The sequence below is a fragment of the Macrobrachium rosenbergii genome, chromosome 3 (assembly GCF_040412425.1).
Source record: "Macrobrachium rosenbergii isolate ZJJX-2024 chromosome 3, ASM4041242v1, whole genome shotgun sequence".
Classification (NCBI taxonomy): Eukaryota; Metazoa; Arthropoda; class Malacostraca; order Decapoda; family Palaemonidae; genus Macrobrachium; species Macrobrachium rosenbergii.
In genome coordinates this window covers 74,467,471-74,484,970 of record NC_089743.1, presented here as the reverse complement: position 1 = coordinate 74,484,970, position 17,500 = coordinate 74,467,471, and the positions used below count along the sequence as shown (strand labels likewise).

Genomic DNA, 17,500 nt, shown 5'->3' with positions numbered 1-17,500 from the left:
TACTGCGAAAAAGATACATCTTATAAATTTGCAAAAATAATGTGCACCTGTACACAACGAAGTAGTAAGAGATTTAACCAGCCAACCGCTAATAACAGACTGTGCAAGATCGCTGACGATACGTTGGGCAGGACATGTGGTTAGAATGGAAGGGGGCAGAATGCCTAAAGTGGTTGTGGAAGGACCAGCAGAAGGGAGAAGACCAGTGGGGAGACCGAGGATGAGATGAAAAGATAACGTGTTAGGAGATCTAAGAGAACTGGTGGAGGATCCTGAGAAGAACTGAAGATATGCGGCACTCAGTAGGGGAAAGTGGAGAGGTCTGGTGCAAGCGGCCATGAGAGCGAGTGAATGTGCGCCTGTAAAATTTCACGGAAGGTCTTCAGTGGCAAAAATTCATACTTACCATACCATCACAGGAAACTCTAAACTTCATCTGTCATTAAATAACATGCATACTAATATAAACTAAAACATATACCAAATATTATTCAGGTATTATCAATAAAACACAAACTCTTAGATATGAATATGTTTCATTAAAACTTTACATCCTTTTGTGTCGACCTTAACCCTTTTAGACCCTATGCCAATATGTAATCTAAACTATCATTGCCACATTCCTCCCCATCTCTTAAAAAGTAGCTAATCCCCACCTTTCCTACTTCTTACTCACCACGTAATAATGGCTAAATACTTCAGTTACACAGACTTTTGCATGATGAAATTATATACACAAACTTACACACGCTCACACATACTTTAGGTGAGAGGGAAAACTACTCGTTATCTAAAACCCAATAGGAAGATGAAAGAAAAAGATGTAGAAAAGCCTCTCATTTCAAAGTCAAATCATTTTTGTCAATATCGAATCCTTAACGATCCACAGGACTTGGCGCTCCCGACTGCTGTTGGTACCTAAGACGCCCTATAGGAGTCTTGATGCTTGCCGTGACAGAACGTAAGTAGATTGACAGAATCGTTGTAATGGTGGAGGGAGAATATGCACCTGGTTTTCTTTATATCTGAGCACATTTTTCCTTAATATTTAATTCACAGGTTTGCTTGCATCTTGGTGAGGCCTCAGTGGTGAGTAATGGCCTTATGGTTTTGTTTAGTTATTTATCTCTTTTGCACTTTTTACAACTGTGGCCATCGATACAATCCAAATAACCTACTATAGATCACAGTGAGTTACTGAAATAATAAATAAATCGAAAAAAATAAAACAAAAACACAAAAGAGAAATGAAAGATTATTGATGATACGGATCGAAATATCAATATGCGATTTTAGATCCCCGTATACACGCAGGAAAAGAAAATGTTGTGGAACCTACAGTATGGAAAATGAAGCACAGTATACGTCCGTCTGCTTTTTAATTTCATCCATTAGATGACATTAGGCATGTTCTAAAACTAAAGCAAGGCTACCGTCCTTCAGAGACACAAGAACCCAAATAACTCTAAAATTTAAATAAACACAAAATCTTATGTCCCATTTGAATCTTTTTGTTTTTCGCGGATCAGTTTTACGATAGGTCTTTAGATGAAGCAGCAGCACACTCATATTCACAGTGAACAATGATCTATGCCATTAACTAGACTTTTATTTCCAGCTTAAATTTTCCACACATGAAACATCTTATGATTCATTACTAAACTGGAAAGAAAATATGTTCCAGCTTGAATCCACAGTCTTTGCTGTGTTTAAGTATTAAGGAAAGGGCGTTTACCATTATGATGCAGTTGAAGGCAAACGTCTCAATGCATGCTAGAAGCTGAAGTTCAGCAAAGTATTCCCAATATCTTATTTAGTATCATCAGCACCTTTCATGAGACTTCCTGTTTTTTTTTAAATTATGCCTGGCCATTTTGATACACTTAACCCTTTCGTGACTTCGTTTCCTTCATGGTCTTTTGACCACAGTACTGTTGTTGTTGCATCCACTACAACACCTTCTCTCATAGGTTTTACTCATGCCCTTCTATGGTAATGAAAGAGTTCAACCTGTTAACCTTCTTACCTGTGACAGCCTATAATCCTGAGGTATTGTCTGAATGGAGGAGAAGTATACCACTCCTTTTGTGTTCTATTAGTTTCCCCATCAGACGCTTTGTTTGACTGTCCATGACTCTCAGTTCAAGATCTATGCCAAACAGAGTTTTATTCCTTTGCATTTCCCCCATGATTTCAGTGTACAGGCTTCAAAGACCGGGGAAACTTGTCTTCGAGCATCCTACCTTAATTTTTCCAGGCATTCACATGACCTTTCCCATAACTTTGTGTTCCACTTCCACTACCGTCATACTGCTTTTGCTTGTAATACTGAAAACTGATCTTATAAAACTTACTGATCAGTGAATTCTATCAGAAATTTTGGGGAGTTTGGCAGAAGTCTCTATTGACGCGTTTACTCTTTAATTTAAAAGTCATGTTACCTTTCTTAGCTGGTTGTTTTATTTATGTTGTAACAGCTGGGTATATCTTTCTTTGCAGCCTTTTTTCTTTGTCATTTCGTGCTTATTAATAACTTTTTTCTATTGCCCCTAACTGTTTCCATCATAAACAATGGGATCTCCTATTCCTGTACCATAAACTTTTACACTGAAGACCTCAAAACCTCATTCTGAACAATATTTAATCTTGTGTGATGCTATAAGCGGATCCAGACATTATCCATGAATTTCAAGACAAATATTTGCTTTGTTTCATCAGTTGGAGCACTAGTTTTTGTTCCAATTGTTGAAACCATACTCTGTTGTCACAGAAATGATTAAGAATTTAGAACTTCAAGCTCTTAGGCATAGGGTTACTTTTAAACACATGTACACAGTTGTATGCATTGGCTTAGCCAACATCTAAAAATCTGGCAGTGCTTTTTCTAATCAGTATCTTTAATTATGTGGTGCTCGACTTTCCTTCTAGGGGGAATATCTTATAGTAAATGGGTCACCTCTTGTCAAACTGGTTTCATTCCAAGGCCTTATAATGTGGTAGCTATCTGCAAGTCTATGGACATTACTTTGGGTACTGCTCTCGACATTATCATGAATTTATTTGCTCTCCACTTATGATTCTAGTGCACATCAGGCTTCATAATCCCACAGACACCACGCACAAGTCAGAAACTTAAATATTAAGTTCTCTACCTTGTCTTTCATACCATTCACTTTCTGGGTGAGGAATTCTCTGCTTTCTGTATTATACAGATTAATTGACCCACTCTTCTTTCACAGCTATTATATCACTGAAAAAAAGTTCATTGGCTGTTACTTCTGTACCAGTAAATACCCTAAATCCCAAAGAAGTTCGTAAAACAAGGAGCACAAAATTACTCAATTTCTTTAATCTTCCAAGCGTTCTAAGACTTCTTGGCTCTGTTATCTCCTCAGAAGGATATTGAAGAGATCTTATAGTTATAGGAGAGCCAACCTCCTGAGGCATTTGCATTTTAAGAGCGGAGAGAAAAAAAGAGAGGCATTAACGAAAAAGATTTTATGAATTCAAAAGCTTCGCGGTGAATTCAGGAAAAACTGTCAATTATTGAACGAAAATGTATTTCATGACAAGATAAATTATTGCTTTCCTGATCATTTCTCTTAGTCAATTAGTAAAAAAAAATATATGTTAAAACTATATTTTTAGATATTCTCTGATACTATTTTTAGATATTCTCTGATACTCTAAGACATACAATAATTTAATTCGTTCTTTCATATACACGTGACTGCATATTAAATGGACACAATAGCAATATATTAGTCTTTGTTCAAGCCATTTCTCTTCACCTACGTATACCACACAAACATAAAATCAATATTATCTCTGGTAAAATAATATCTTTTGAGAAAAGCATTCGCACCAGTTGTAAAAACAGAGTAGTAGTAGTAGTAGTAGTAGCAGTAGTAGTAGTAGTAGTAGTAGTAGTAGTAATAATCATGCTCGAGTAATATCCCTCGACATATGAAAAATATTTAGCAATATCAATGCAAGACATTCAAGTAGAATAGCATAGCAGTATTTGCAAGACTATTTTTTTCCCTAATGCTCTAGTAATTCAATGTAAATAAGTGCGTTTATGGCAGAAAACTTCGCCAACGTTATCATTTAACTTAGACAATCAAATTAGTCTTTATAACTTGAGGCTGAACGGGTTGGTTATCAAGGAAATTTCGCATCAACAAAATAATATAAGGCAGCAAAAAATAAACAAATACTAAGAAAAATTTATAGTAAAGCTAAAATCATAAGATGAGATTCCAGTATTATCAGCTAGATCGTATATTTGCTCAAAAAAAAAAATAAAATAAAATAAAATAAAATCGCAATGGAAATACAGATACCAAGAAATCAAGAAAACATATTAGACCAACCTGGAGCCAGATGCCATATAATCCAACTCAACCCACAAGACTACCGGGAACCAAAGGAAAGAAAATCTGGCTCTAGTTAACTTCACGGCAGTTTGTCCTCTAGGGCGGTTACATCTCCAATATCCGGTTTCCCAACAAATTCCATTGGCAATCTCCGAAGGCTCGCAGTCATTATACTAGATCTGGCTTTATACGTGACGTTTAGAAAGGGGAGGGAAGGGAGTTACAGCATATTTGTAGTGATTACATTCTGGATTCATTACGAGATGTTTGAATCATTCACTGATTTTAAAATTATTAACACTCATTGTTATTCACAAGCAACAAACTGAAATCATTTGACTATTTCCTTATGGTATCACAATTTCCAACAACGATAATATTACTGATACCATTAATCTGTACAAAACTAAAACACTGCTCCTAGTGGGTTGGGAGACTGATATACAGGAACACTCCATTCAACATGAGTTGAGAGAGAGAGAGAGAGAGAGAGAGAGAGAGAGAGAGAGAGAGAGAGAGACACAGGGGGTAGGGTTGTACCCTCACATTCCAACTGGCAACTTTATGTTTGGATGCTCCAGGGCTCATAAAATTCAACTGTTTATCCTTATAGATTGACTGAATTATGTGACTGAGTAGGCTTGGCCTTTTCTACTTTGTATATTCAACGGGAAATCCGAAGTGACGCAAAACTTTCTATAATACTGGATGTGTTAATTGTTTCCTCATAATCAACACGAGCCATCAGAAGGTTATTGTTATATTCCATACAAGTAAGTATATCTTAGTTTAACCAGACCACTGAGCTGATTAACAACTCTCTAGGGCTGGCGAAGGTTAGATTTATTTTACGTGGCTAGAACCAACTGGTTGCCTAGCAACGAGACCTACAACTTATTGTGGTATCCGAACCACATTATGACTAGAAATGAATTTCTATCACCAGAAATAAAATTCACCTCTAATTCTCCGTGGCCAGGGTAGGAGGTCAGACGTTAGGCCAACAACATTGCCAGGCACAAAGTATATCCACCCCTCCAACAGAAGAATTTATATTCCATACAATGCTGCATAACATGTTTTAACACAAATATTTGACTTGTGTAAATCCTGCCTTTTCTACAGTCCGCTTGTTCATCTCTTAGCATTTTAACTTCTTTCTCCTGCTTATTACCACATCCAGCCAGGTCACCTTTCTTTGGTACTTTTGCTATGAATGACTGACTGATTTCTGAGAATTTGGCTGTAAAGTCAAGCATTGAGGCACTTTCAGCCATTCAGGGCCTAAGCTGAAAACAGGGAGTTGAAGTGGTTGGACAGCAAGATGGAAGAAAGGGAAGGGGAACAGAGGTAATGTAAAAGCTAAAACGGTGCCTCTACTATGCCCTCCAACTCCCAAGTTCAGGTTTTGTATTCCATTGACTGAAAAACAGTCTAATTAGTGTACTACTGTCATTTCAGATTCAGCTAAAATCATCTCTGTAATGATTCCATCATAAGTAAGCTTTTTCCACAGGATAAGGTTCTTTACTACTAATTCCATTTTAAAAACTGAGAATTCATTCATCAGTACATTTAGGTCACCTTCAACTTTTATTATATTAATAAAATTGTCGCCCTCAGATCTCTTATTCATGATCTCGCAAAAATTTTCCCATCATCATTATCTTTCTTCTTCTCCTTCTGGTGTTAATATTGACTTATCCATTCTTTGAGCAGGTATTTTCCGCATATTTTCACCCACGGATAATTTCATAAATATTTCTGCTGGCTACTCTAACACCATTGCCAAGCCCTGAATACATAGCTTTGTTAACATCATCAGCCTGTGTGTCCACATGTCCTCTCGTATCTCGTTTTGATCTTTGTTCAACTTTAGAAATGAACATTCAGTACATTATTCTTTGCGTTCTTTATCGCATAACCGAAATTTGTCTGCATTTATCATTTACATTTGCCTGTTCTTTATTGTATCCAAGATTTCCATCTTGTTACCCCATACACCCAGTACTTCTTTTCAAGCAGATTGATACATGTCATTGATGCTGTGTATGTGCGTGTTTGTGTGTGTGTATATATATACTGTATATATGTATATGTATATATATATATATATATATATATATATATATATCTATATATATATGTGTGTGTGTGTGTGTGTGTGTGTGTGTGTGTGTGTGTGTGTGTGTGTATATATATGTATAAATGGATGTATGTATGTATGTGTGTCACATACACTCTGAAATGCATCAAGCAATTTCAACGAAACTTGGTATACATATGACTTACTATCTCGAAAAGAACACTGTGTGGGTAAGACATCACTGGCACCAAATTGGGTTGGTGTGGGAAGGGGGTAATATGAAAAAATAACTGAAAATTACAGATTTTTGTCTAATCCATAGTTTTCAGAGTTGCTGTGTGATGAATAGTGAGCCTCAATAACCCTTCAAGTGGGTTCAGCCCCTGATAGGAAGGGGGTTTGAAGGTGGGAAGGGGGTAACTTATGCAAGAAAATAACCAAAACAACAAAGGTTAGTATCTAATCCCATAGTTTTCGAGCTTGCTGAGATGAACAGTGACACTCCCGATGCCCTTTAAGTCCAAGTTCAGCCTCGACAGGAAGTGGGGATGAGGAGGGGTGGGAAGTTGGTGACGTAAAAATAACCGAAAACAATAGATATTAGTGTCTTATTCGTAATTTTCAAGCACACTTCTTCTTGCTTCTTCCTAATGAACATCATATTCTTCGGAGGCTTGAATTTCAAGTCAATGGCCCCTGTGGTCTTGTTCCATATGAATAAGTTTCACCTACTTAATAATAATAATAATAATAATAATAATAATAATAATAATAATAATAATAATAATAATAATGAGTATGTACAGCAGAGCCTAAATCAATGTACATATCTTTCAATGGCTCAGTGGTTATGGTCTTATGGTCACTGTTACCGTCTTTCCAACCCTAACAGGTACGAGTTCGAACCCAGGTCAGGGCAGGAAGAACTATCAGGTAATTCCCATTGGGTGTAAGTTATTTCAATGGTATAGTGAGTTCGTTCCTTGATATATTAGTATATCTTAATATTTGAAATAAAAATATAAACTAACAAAATTAACATATATATATATATATATATATATATATATATATATATATATATATATATATACATGTGTGTGTATTGTGTGTGTGTGTGTGTGTGTATGGCTTATACGTGTATACGAACCTTATGACCTTCAGTAATAAACTGCTGAGTAAAATATTTTGAACTCAACTTTGAAACTGTATTGTCTAAGCTTTTTCAACCAGGGTACCTGTCCCCCAGATATTAATTAAATTTCCCCCAAATCAAAAAGAGGAAGACATCTATTTCAGTGCTTTGCCGAATGGAAATTAAATGAGGTAGAAAATGTCCTCTCTCGCATCCCTTTCACGTGCGTGTGTGTGTGTGTGCGTGTGCGTGTGTGTGTGTATAAAATATATATATATATATATATATATATATATATATATATATATATATATATATATATATATATATATATATATAAGTGAATTATTGTATGTGACTTGTATGTTTGTCCATATTTTGTGCTACAGAAATCTGCACCACTCGACCGATCTAGACAAAATTTTGCCCCTGGCCATCATTTGACCCAATTTAGATAATAGGGTTGGTTTCAAATACGTAACCCTTTCCTCTTCCCCCAATTCCCTTCCCTCTTCCTTCTGTGGTAACCGCTTGACCGATCTAGACAAAATTTGGCATGTGGCCATCATATGGCCGAACTTAGATAACAGGGTAGGTTTCAAAACCATACCGCCTTCCCCTTCCCTCTTCCCTTTGTAACTTAATTGGTAACCACTTGACCGATCTAGACAAAATTTGGTATGTGCTCATCATTTGACCCAACTTAGATAATAGGATAGATTTTAAACACGTAACCCATCCCCATCCCCCTTCTCCTTCCCTTTGTAACTTAAGTGGTAACAGCTTGACCGATCTAGACAAAATTTGGCACTTGGCCATCATTTGACGCAATTAAGATAACAGGGTAGATTTCTACCCCATACTAACTTCCCCTTCCCTTCCCCATCCCCCTTCCAACTTCCCTTTGTAACTTATGTGGTAACTGCTTGACCGATCTAGACAAAATTTGATATGTGGCTATCATTTCACCCAACTTAGATAATAAGGTAGGTTTCAAACCCGTAACACATTCCCCTTCCCCCCTTCCCTTTGTAACTTGTGTGGTAAATAAACTTTACAGGTTATACCTCATGTCATGTACTTGATACCGTAGGAATATATTATTGCCAATGCTCTTCATTCCTTTGAGTAATAATTCTGTACCAAGTTTGTATTTAGGTTTAGTGGGGCTGTGTGTTTAGGTTTAGTGGGGATGTGTGTTTAGGTTTAGTGGGGATGTGTTTAGGTTTAGCAGGGGGTGTGTTTAGGTTTAGTGTGGGGGTATACTTAGGTTTAGAGGGGGTGTTTTTCAGTTCAGTGGGGGGTGTGTTTAGGTTTAGTAAGGGTTAAATGGGACAGTCACCACACTAACATCTGGATAAAGTGGCTGGCCACAACATTAATACCTGCATAAAAGGGACAGTCAGAACAATAATACCTGGATAAAAGGGACAGCCAGCACTGTAAAACCTGGGGGACAGTCACCACAGTAAAATAGACAGTCACCACAGTAGTATTTGGAAAAATGGACAGTCAGCACAATAAGACCTGGATAAAAGGGACAGTCAGCACAGTAATCTTAGGATAAAAGGGACAGACAGTACAGTAATACCTAGATAAATGGGACAGTCACCACAGTAATACTACCTGGATAAAAGGGACAGCCAGAACAGTAATAGCTGGATAAATGGGACAGCCACAACAGTAATATTTGGATAAAATGGCCAATAACCACTGAAATATCTCAATAAAAGGGACAGTCAGCTCAGTAATATTTGGATAAATGGGACAGACGGACAGTAATGCCTGGATAATTGGGACAGTCACCTCAGCAATACATGGGAGACAGTCACCACAGTAATGACTGAATAAAATGGACAATCACCACAGTAATACCTGGATAAAAGGGACAGTCAGTATAGTAATACCTGGATAAAAGGGACAGGCAGCACAGTAATACCTGGATAAATGGGACACTCACCACAGTAATACCTGGATAAAAGGGACACCTACCACAGCAATGTCTGGATAAAAGGGACAGTCAGTACAGTACTGCATGGGTAAAAGGGACAGTCAAAACAGTAATACCTGGATAAATGGGAGTCAGCACAGTAATAAATGGGTAAATAGGACAGTTACCATAGTAATACCTGGATAAAAGGGACGGTCAGAACAGTAGTACCTGGATAATTGGGAAAGTCAGCAGAGTAATACCAGGATAAAAGGGACGGACAGTCACCATAGTAACGTTTGGATAGGTGGAGAAATATCTGGATAATTGGGACAATCAGTACAGTAATACCTGTATAAATGGGACAGTCAGTACAGTCATACATGGGTAAAAGGGACAGTCAACACAGTAATATCTGGATAAATGAGACAGTCATCACAGTCATGTCTGTATAATGGGACAGTCAGCAAAGTAATATTTGGATGAAAGGGACAGTTACTACAGTAGTTTCTGGATAAAAGAGACAGTCACCACAGTAATACCTGGACAAATGGAACAGTCAGCAGAGTAATATTTGGATAAAAGGGACAGGCAGAACAGCAATACCTGGATAAAAGGGACAGTCAGTACAAGGGGTGCAGGGAATTTTGTCTGAGTTCTTCAGAGTTTTCCTGGGCAGTAGAAAAGTTGAAGTCAACTAATATGTATATATATATATATATATATATATATATATATATATATATATATATATATATATGTGTGTGTGTGTGTGTGTGTGTGTGTGTGCACGTGTGTGTGTATGAGTTCACGTGTATGTATGTAGCCTATGCATATCTTTTATTTATATAAATAAAATCCTATAATTTTGTGTACCCAAAATTTACTAATAGCTTTATTTATTCAGATATATATATATATATACAGTATATTCATATAAATATATATATACATATACATATATATATACTGTTACATATTTATATAAATATATATATATAATATATATATATATATGTATATATATATGTATGTATATATATATATATATATATATATATATATATATATATATATATATATATATATATATATATTAAACAACATATTTTAACATCTGATATCTTTCATTACATATCCCAAATCATCATTAGCTCAAAGATCTACGGATATAACGCTCTTGCTTTGCATCCTCAAAAGTTTCGTAATCAGAAGCAACGTATATAACTGAATAACTATGAAAGCACTTATTAAATATTATGCGCCAATATCAAAACCACGGCTTCTGTGTGATCACTAATTTCAAGGACGGTGTCATGCTTTGCCCTTTTAACGTGACACGTTCCAGAGTAACTGAAGAAGATTTTAATCTGACGAGAACTTAAAAGGCTGAAAGCCGCTACTGCTTTTCACGATGGGGAAGCTCGTGATTTCTTCCCGGAGCTTCTCTGAACAAAAGAGGGAAAACTGTATATTCAGACCATTTGAGCTCTAAAAGCCTTGCTCTTTAGATTACGATCCTCCCATGGACAACCTGGCAGGTACAGTCACTCGCGCTCACGTCTTTACAAATGGTTCACGATGAACGCATGCGCAAAATTTACTATTTCATCATCTATATAGCTGCAATCCTCAAGTAATGCATTCGTCCATCAGCTGTCGCAACAAGTGACAGTCAAACATGAAATTATACTTTTATATGCCTGTTATTGATCCCAGCGTATGTTATTGACTTCTTCTCCGAACCATTACGAACCATCAGTAAGAACCACTGTTTGTTATTTTTTCAACGGACAAGGACATGATCGTCCGGAGGGCCATTCAATTATTCACTACCTCAACATCCACTGCAAAACGAACGAGTCTTACAAATGCACTGTCTAGACATATGCCATCTGTTCGACTGCAGTGTTACCAAGAGCGCAGAGATGCATCGCTGACACCAATTAAACATTGTTTCCATGCTTTCTCAACCTTGACTTTAATTAAAGGCTTTTGAGACAATACAAATCCAATTTCGACATGTCATACTGAATCTTTCAATGATTCTACTACCAACATCTTAGTCCACCGTGCTACTAAGAATCGTGAATACCAGAAATACAGAAATTCGAAAAATAATCGTAAGTTAAGGCGAAACGACGAGGATCTCGAAAAGCTGGATATTATTGGAAATCTTTGCTTCTCGGAAAAAGGGCCTTGCGAAAGAAGCTCTCCGTTACCTTACAAACAGAGAGAGAGAGAGAGAGAGAGAGAGAGAGAGAGAGAGAGAGTTGAAAGCTTACATTTTAAAGTTAAAGCCCATAAACCTCGAAAGCAAGCTCTTACACACCGAGACATACACAAACACACACACACACACACACACATATATATATATATATATATATATATATATATATATATATATATATAATATATAATATATATACATATATATATTGTGTAGTTATATTTATGATTTTAAGCCATGAAGAAAGAAAAGTGGGAATACAAGGCCCTTCGGCCTATTTATTCCCCTTACCACAGGATTCTATCTACAAATCTTGTTACATTTATAGATATAGAGCGATCGTGATACTCACAACGAAGTTGCAAAAGACTACCGACATTTCCCTTTAGGATCTCTTTCGCCTTCTTATTAAACATTTAAATTTATTAGCTGCAACATGAGTGTTCTGAAGTTAATGTAAAAATGATCCTCCTTTATAAGCTGTCCTGCTGACGAAAAAAAAAAAAATAATTCGTTGAATTCATCACATCTACCTTAATGGACGACCTATCACAGACCATTTTCGTAAATAATGGTGAACATGCAAAAACAATGTCTTTGGGGTTTGCCTTCTTTAACGGAACATCATCATCACCATCACCATCGCCATCATAAGGTATCAAGAAATTCTGCACTACCCATGTGAAAGTTATGTTCTCAGATTCATAATGTCATAATGAAAACAAGTGTGGCAAAAACATTTGCTTTGTCCATGAGCACAGCTGCAAAAGAGAAGCCACCACCCAGTTTCAATACTCTGTAAACCTACAAATTTTTCAAAATTTCTGAATACTTAATACAGCGAATTCTCAGTCCAGTGGCTGGAAATCCATCAACACGGAACTATATACAACGCTGGAACTGATAATCCACAACAAATAGGGCTACATAATAGTGGAGGGCATCCTGAAAAGGAATTGAAAACAATCATTATGCAAACTATTTTTGACAATAATGGAAAACAGCGAGACATATTGTCAGGCCTTCAGAGTGGAAACCACGTCATTTAAAAAAATTATGGCCAGGGAACCTATTTCCTGTGACCAATACTCAAAGTGACATACAGAATCTTCGACTGTTGTAACCTAACGTCATTCTTGGTACTGAAAAACATACTACTCCTGTCAAGGAGAGGAAACATGCGACTCTCTTAACACAGAAATTTTCATGTTCGTTATTGAATTGTGAATCCGTCAAACCTGCTAAATGTTGGGCATATTCCACAATGACTTTGCAAAGAAGTATGCAGCCCCTGGAAAACCAAGACATCTTCCAACAAGTCACTGGAAACCAGGAGAGAATGCCCAGATTTGATCACTTATTACGGTAAACGAAACCATTCACATAGAGCCAAGATTTAACCAGATTCGGAATGCATGCGCACTAGCAATTTATGTACACAATGAATATTAAGTTGATAAGATGCAAAACCAAAAGAAATAAAATCGATTTGGTTACATAATTATGAGTGATTAGAAAACTTTTACATGAGCTTCCTTTTACTCAAAAGACCTTTGCAATAATAATAAGTGCCCATAACAAACAGATTAAATAAAAAATGAATATCACGAGCAAAGAGAAACCTTTTTCTTCATAAAATCCAACGTTATCTCCAAACATTTTACAAGTGTTGCCTCACTGAGCAGAGACGTTCATGTTTTCTATGCAAGGTGTAGACCTGTTCTTTAGACCTTAGTTTAATGTAGAGAAATACAAAAGTCGTCCAAGTTATAAAGCATTTAAATGAATTACCTTTTATTTCCAAAGTTTGTGATTTTCCCGTTGGCCTTCAGCAATGATTGAAGGAAATGTTACATGACAACATCAAATATCGACCACATATGTATTCATTATGTATTCATATATTTATATATATATATATATATATATATATATATATATATATATATATATATATATATATATATATATATAAATACACACAGATATATATATTTTATACATAGACACACACACACACACACACACACACACACACACACATATATATATATATATATATATATATATATATATATACATATATATATATATATATATATATATATATATATATATAAATAATTTGCGTGTCTGGTTTTATACATATATTCTCGAAATAGCTAAAATGAATAAGAATAACGTGACGTTGCTGAATGCTAATGAGACATAAGACAACGTGTGCAGAAACATGGATTAATTTTAGACAGTCCAGTCATGCCATGTCCATTTGTGGTAGATCCATAATTTTGTAAAAAAAAAAAAAAAAAAAAATATATATATATATATATATATATATATATATATATATATATATATATATATGTACATATATATATATATATATATATATATATATATATATATATATATATAATTCAATATTAACCTATGTGGAAGGAGATCAGGGAGTCTGAAAATGATTGGATGACAATGACAAAAATATAGTTAGGCTGGCAGGTGTTACTTACGTAGCGAGAAACCGTGTGCCAGGTGCAGGTGAATAAAGCAGTATTTGTAAGGGAGGTCGTTCTGCTGTTGAGGCGTAGAAAGACGATGGTGGCAGTGAATTCTACCTCGTTTTCGCCTAAATAAATTATCTTTATTAAAAATTTTAATTGGCGCAAATTAATGCATCAGTTCGTGTAGTGCAACATGAGGAAATAAAAACATCAAAATGCAAGCTTGCATTCAAGTGTGAACTTAGGTAACTTGGCAACATCCACAACGAATAACGCTACTCTAATATGTTCCTTATGACATCGCACTATGTATGCAAACACCAATATTCCCATACTGCCACCAGGTACTTATTTAGGATTGAATTTCCTTCCGCTAGACTGTAGACGCGAGAGAATGTCGGATAATGGAATATCCTCCCTTCATTATCACATTTTACTTCTGTTTAATAACGGGCTGACAAATAGGATCCAGAAACACATAATACTCCCCTGTCACAGACATATCCAACTGTTACGTCGAGCGTTGTATCAGATATTAAGAAAAATATCATCTCTGTCTCATGCGCAGACTGAATATTACACTCCACTTCCATAAAAATAAAATGTTTCTGTAAATTTGAATTGCGTTTCTTGAAAGTCTCACGGTGGCGCAATATTGCTATGCTTCAGATATCGACCATCTTTGATGTTCACGTTAGTTAGAGGTTTTCATTAATACCATTTTTCATGCCAATAAAAGCCGCCAACTAATCTAAGCTAGCTTTGTATGAGAATATATTAAATATGAAACGAGATTTTATTGTCAGAAGCATGGTTTCAGTCGTTTGCAAAGTTATCTAGTGTCTAGGTTCCATAATCTATAATAGGCAAAGCCACGAATCAATACACACAGGATTCATAACTAACAAAAGTGTATTTACATTATGTACAGCAATACAGACAAAATGAACAACAGGAAAAATTAGACATTTAACTAAAGCAAGTAATGAAACAAGTAAGACCGAGGGATATTACGACCAATGAGGAGACATTTGAACTAAATTGCCAAAATAATTCTTATTAAACGTCCTTAAAGGTTAATTACCCATATAGTTGTCTATGAAAACAAATAAAATAACTATAATCGAATCTTACATAAGTCGTGGCCAAACAAGAGTAAAAACGAAGTTAATCGAATTGGTTCTCCTTTATACCTGTCCTCATCAACTTACTATCGAAATTTTTCTCATTCCCTGCCATCAAATATGGCCAAATGAAATTAATCTTTTTTTTTTTTTTAAGATATGTTTCGGGATATTTTAGGACAAAATCCTCTAAGGACCCACCATCAAGCCCCTTCAGTCCCGGATATAGAATAAAATTCTGAGAAATTGGCATGATATAGACCCTTAGAAGGTTTGGCGAGAAGGAATTCGTGAGAGAGATATTTTTATGGTGTCATTATAAGACTTTCAAATATATATATATATATATATATATATATATATATATTATACATATATATATATATATATATATATATATATATATGTATATATCATAATGTGTATGGTCTCCAAATCTAATAGACTTGCTATTACTCAGTGATTTTATGTGAATACTTTATGAATATATATATATATATATATATATATATATATATATATATATATATATATATATATATATAATTATATCACTGAGAATAATATACTTAAGTCTATCAAAATTTGAAACGTAACACGCTCAGACATTTATGTATATTGTAACTTGTATGTTCATAAACTTGCAAATATTTTTCCATAAAAACGTAAGCACATATACAAATATCTTAAAGAAGTGGTAATTTAAACGGCTACAAAAATTATAATGGCACTTGCTATTGACCACATTAGGGAAGGTGACAGTAGAATCTGAATGCGATTGAAAGGCTGATAAACAAGAATTGATAGGAGTAGACGATGTGAGTTCAAACGAGGAAGATGGCGTTTGGATCAAGAAGGAGAGAGAGAGAGAGAGAGAGAGAGAGAGAGAGAGAGAGAGAGAGAGAGAGAGAGAGAGATCCAATTAACAATACTTTGGATCAAACTGCGAAGTGTTCTATATATTTGGAAATCGTTTGATTCAGTGAGTACCATATATATATATATATATATATATATATATATATATATATATATATATATATATATATATATATATATTAGCGTCCGTTTATCCAGGACATAAATGAGCACCCACGAAACTCACAGTAATTAAGTGTCATAGTAGAATCATGAACATTTCTGAATAAAACAACTGTAAGAGACTCTTGATTATAATAATGATCAAGATATCTTTCCTCAGACTATAATAATAATAATAATAATAATAATAATAATAATAATAATAATAATAATAATAGAGAGAGCGAGAGAAAGAGAGAGATAAAAGTACATTACTGAAGGGAACTGGACCCGTAAGAATGCTACTACACTGAGAGAGAGAGAGAGAGAGAGAGAGAGAGAGAGAGAGAGAGAGAGAGAGAGAGAGAGAGATGGCAAGTTAATTGAAAGATGGAAAAATAATGAGCTTTAAGAGAGGTACAGAGAATAAGAGAATAAAAAATGGGGATTTGATGAACAGAACTCACTGGAGATAGTGGGTGAGGGAGAGACTGGAAAAAATATGAAAGACACCAAGGCGTTAATAGGAGTCTGAAAAAAATATGGTAGGGGAGATGATAAGAAGAATAATGGTATTGCATTTAATGATACTTTCGCTTCTTATAGGAAAGGGGAGAGGCTGCAATGAAACAGGAGAAGGCGAAGCAAAGTTTATGAAATAGTAAGGGACAGAACATTATGAAAGAAACATCGATAATATTTAGTTGTTATGGGAAACGCAATATGACTGACAATCAAGACAGGAACTATTGAATACTAACGAAATTAGGATGAGAAAGTGAAGATGAGGAAGTACTCACGTGTATAACAGCTAAGGAAAAAGATACACTTTCGTGATATCATTACAGAAGGGAGGAAATAATGAAGGAAAAATTCGTGGAATTTGGAGGGCGAAATGGCAAAAGGCTTTCAAGTACGCGGCCGGTTTCTGGGAAAGATCAGTGTAGGATAAGGGAGTCATTAAACAGGATCGAAATAATTGGTAAGAAGAAGCTTCTTTCAATAAATTTAGGATTAACTACGGCGAACAGATAAGAGAGGAACGTCAGGAAGTCTGTGAAAAAAGGAAGAAATTATTAGGAAGACAGACAT

At 35.3% G+C, this 17,500-nt stretch overlaps 1 protein-coding gene across 9 annotated transcripts in view; it reads left to right on the top strand.

Annotated features, from left to right (window-relative positions):
* LOC136825792 (5-hydroxytryptamine receptor 1-like) overlaps nt 1-17,500 on the top strand; it is a 777,757-nt gene that overhangs the window by 699,866 nt on the left and 60,391 nt on the right. For 5 of the 9 annotated variants that reach the window (XM_067082723.1, XM_067082733.1, XM_067082768.1 and 2 more), the window contains exon 5: nt 890-961. The exons of the other annotated variants lie outside the window; for them this stretch is intronic. In XM_067082723.1, the coding sequence (XP_066938824.1) occupies nt 890-961 (72 nt within the window). The remainder of the gene's footprint in view (nt 1-889; nt 962-17,500) is intronic. 9 annotated transcript variants of the gene reach the window in all.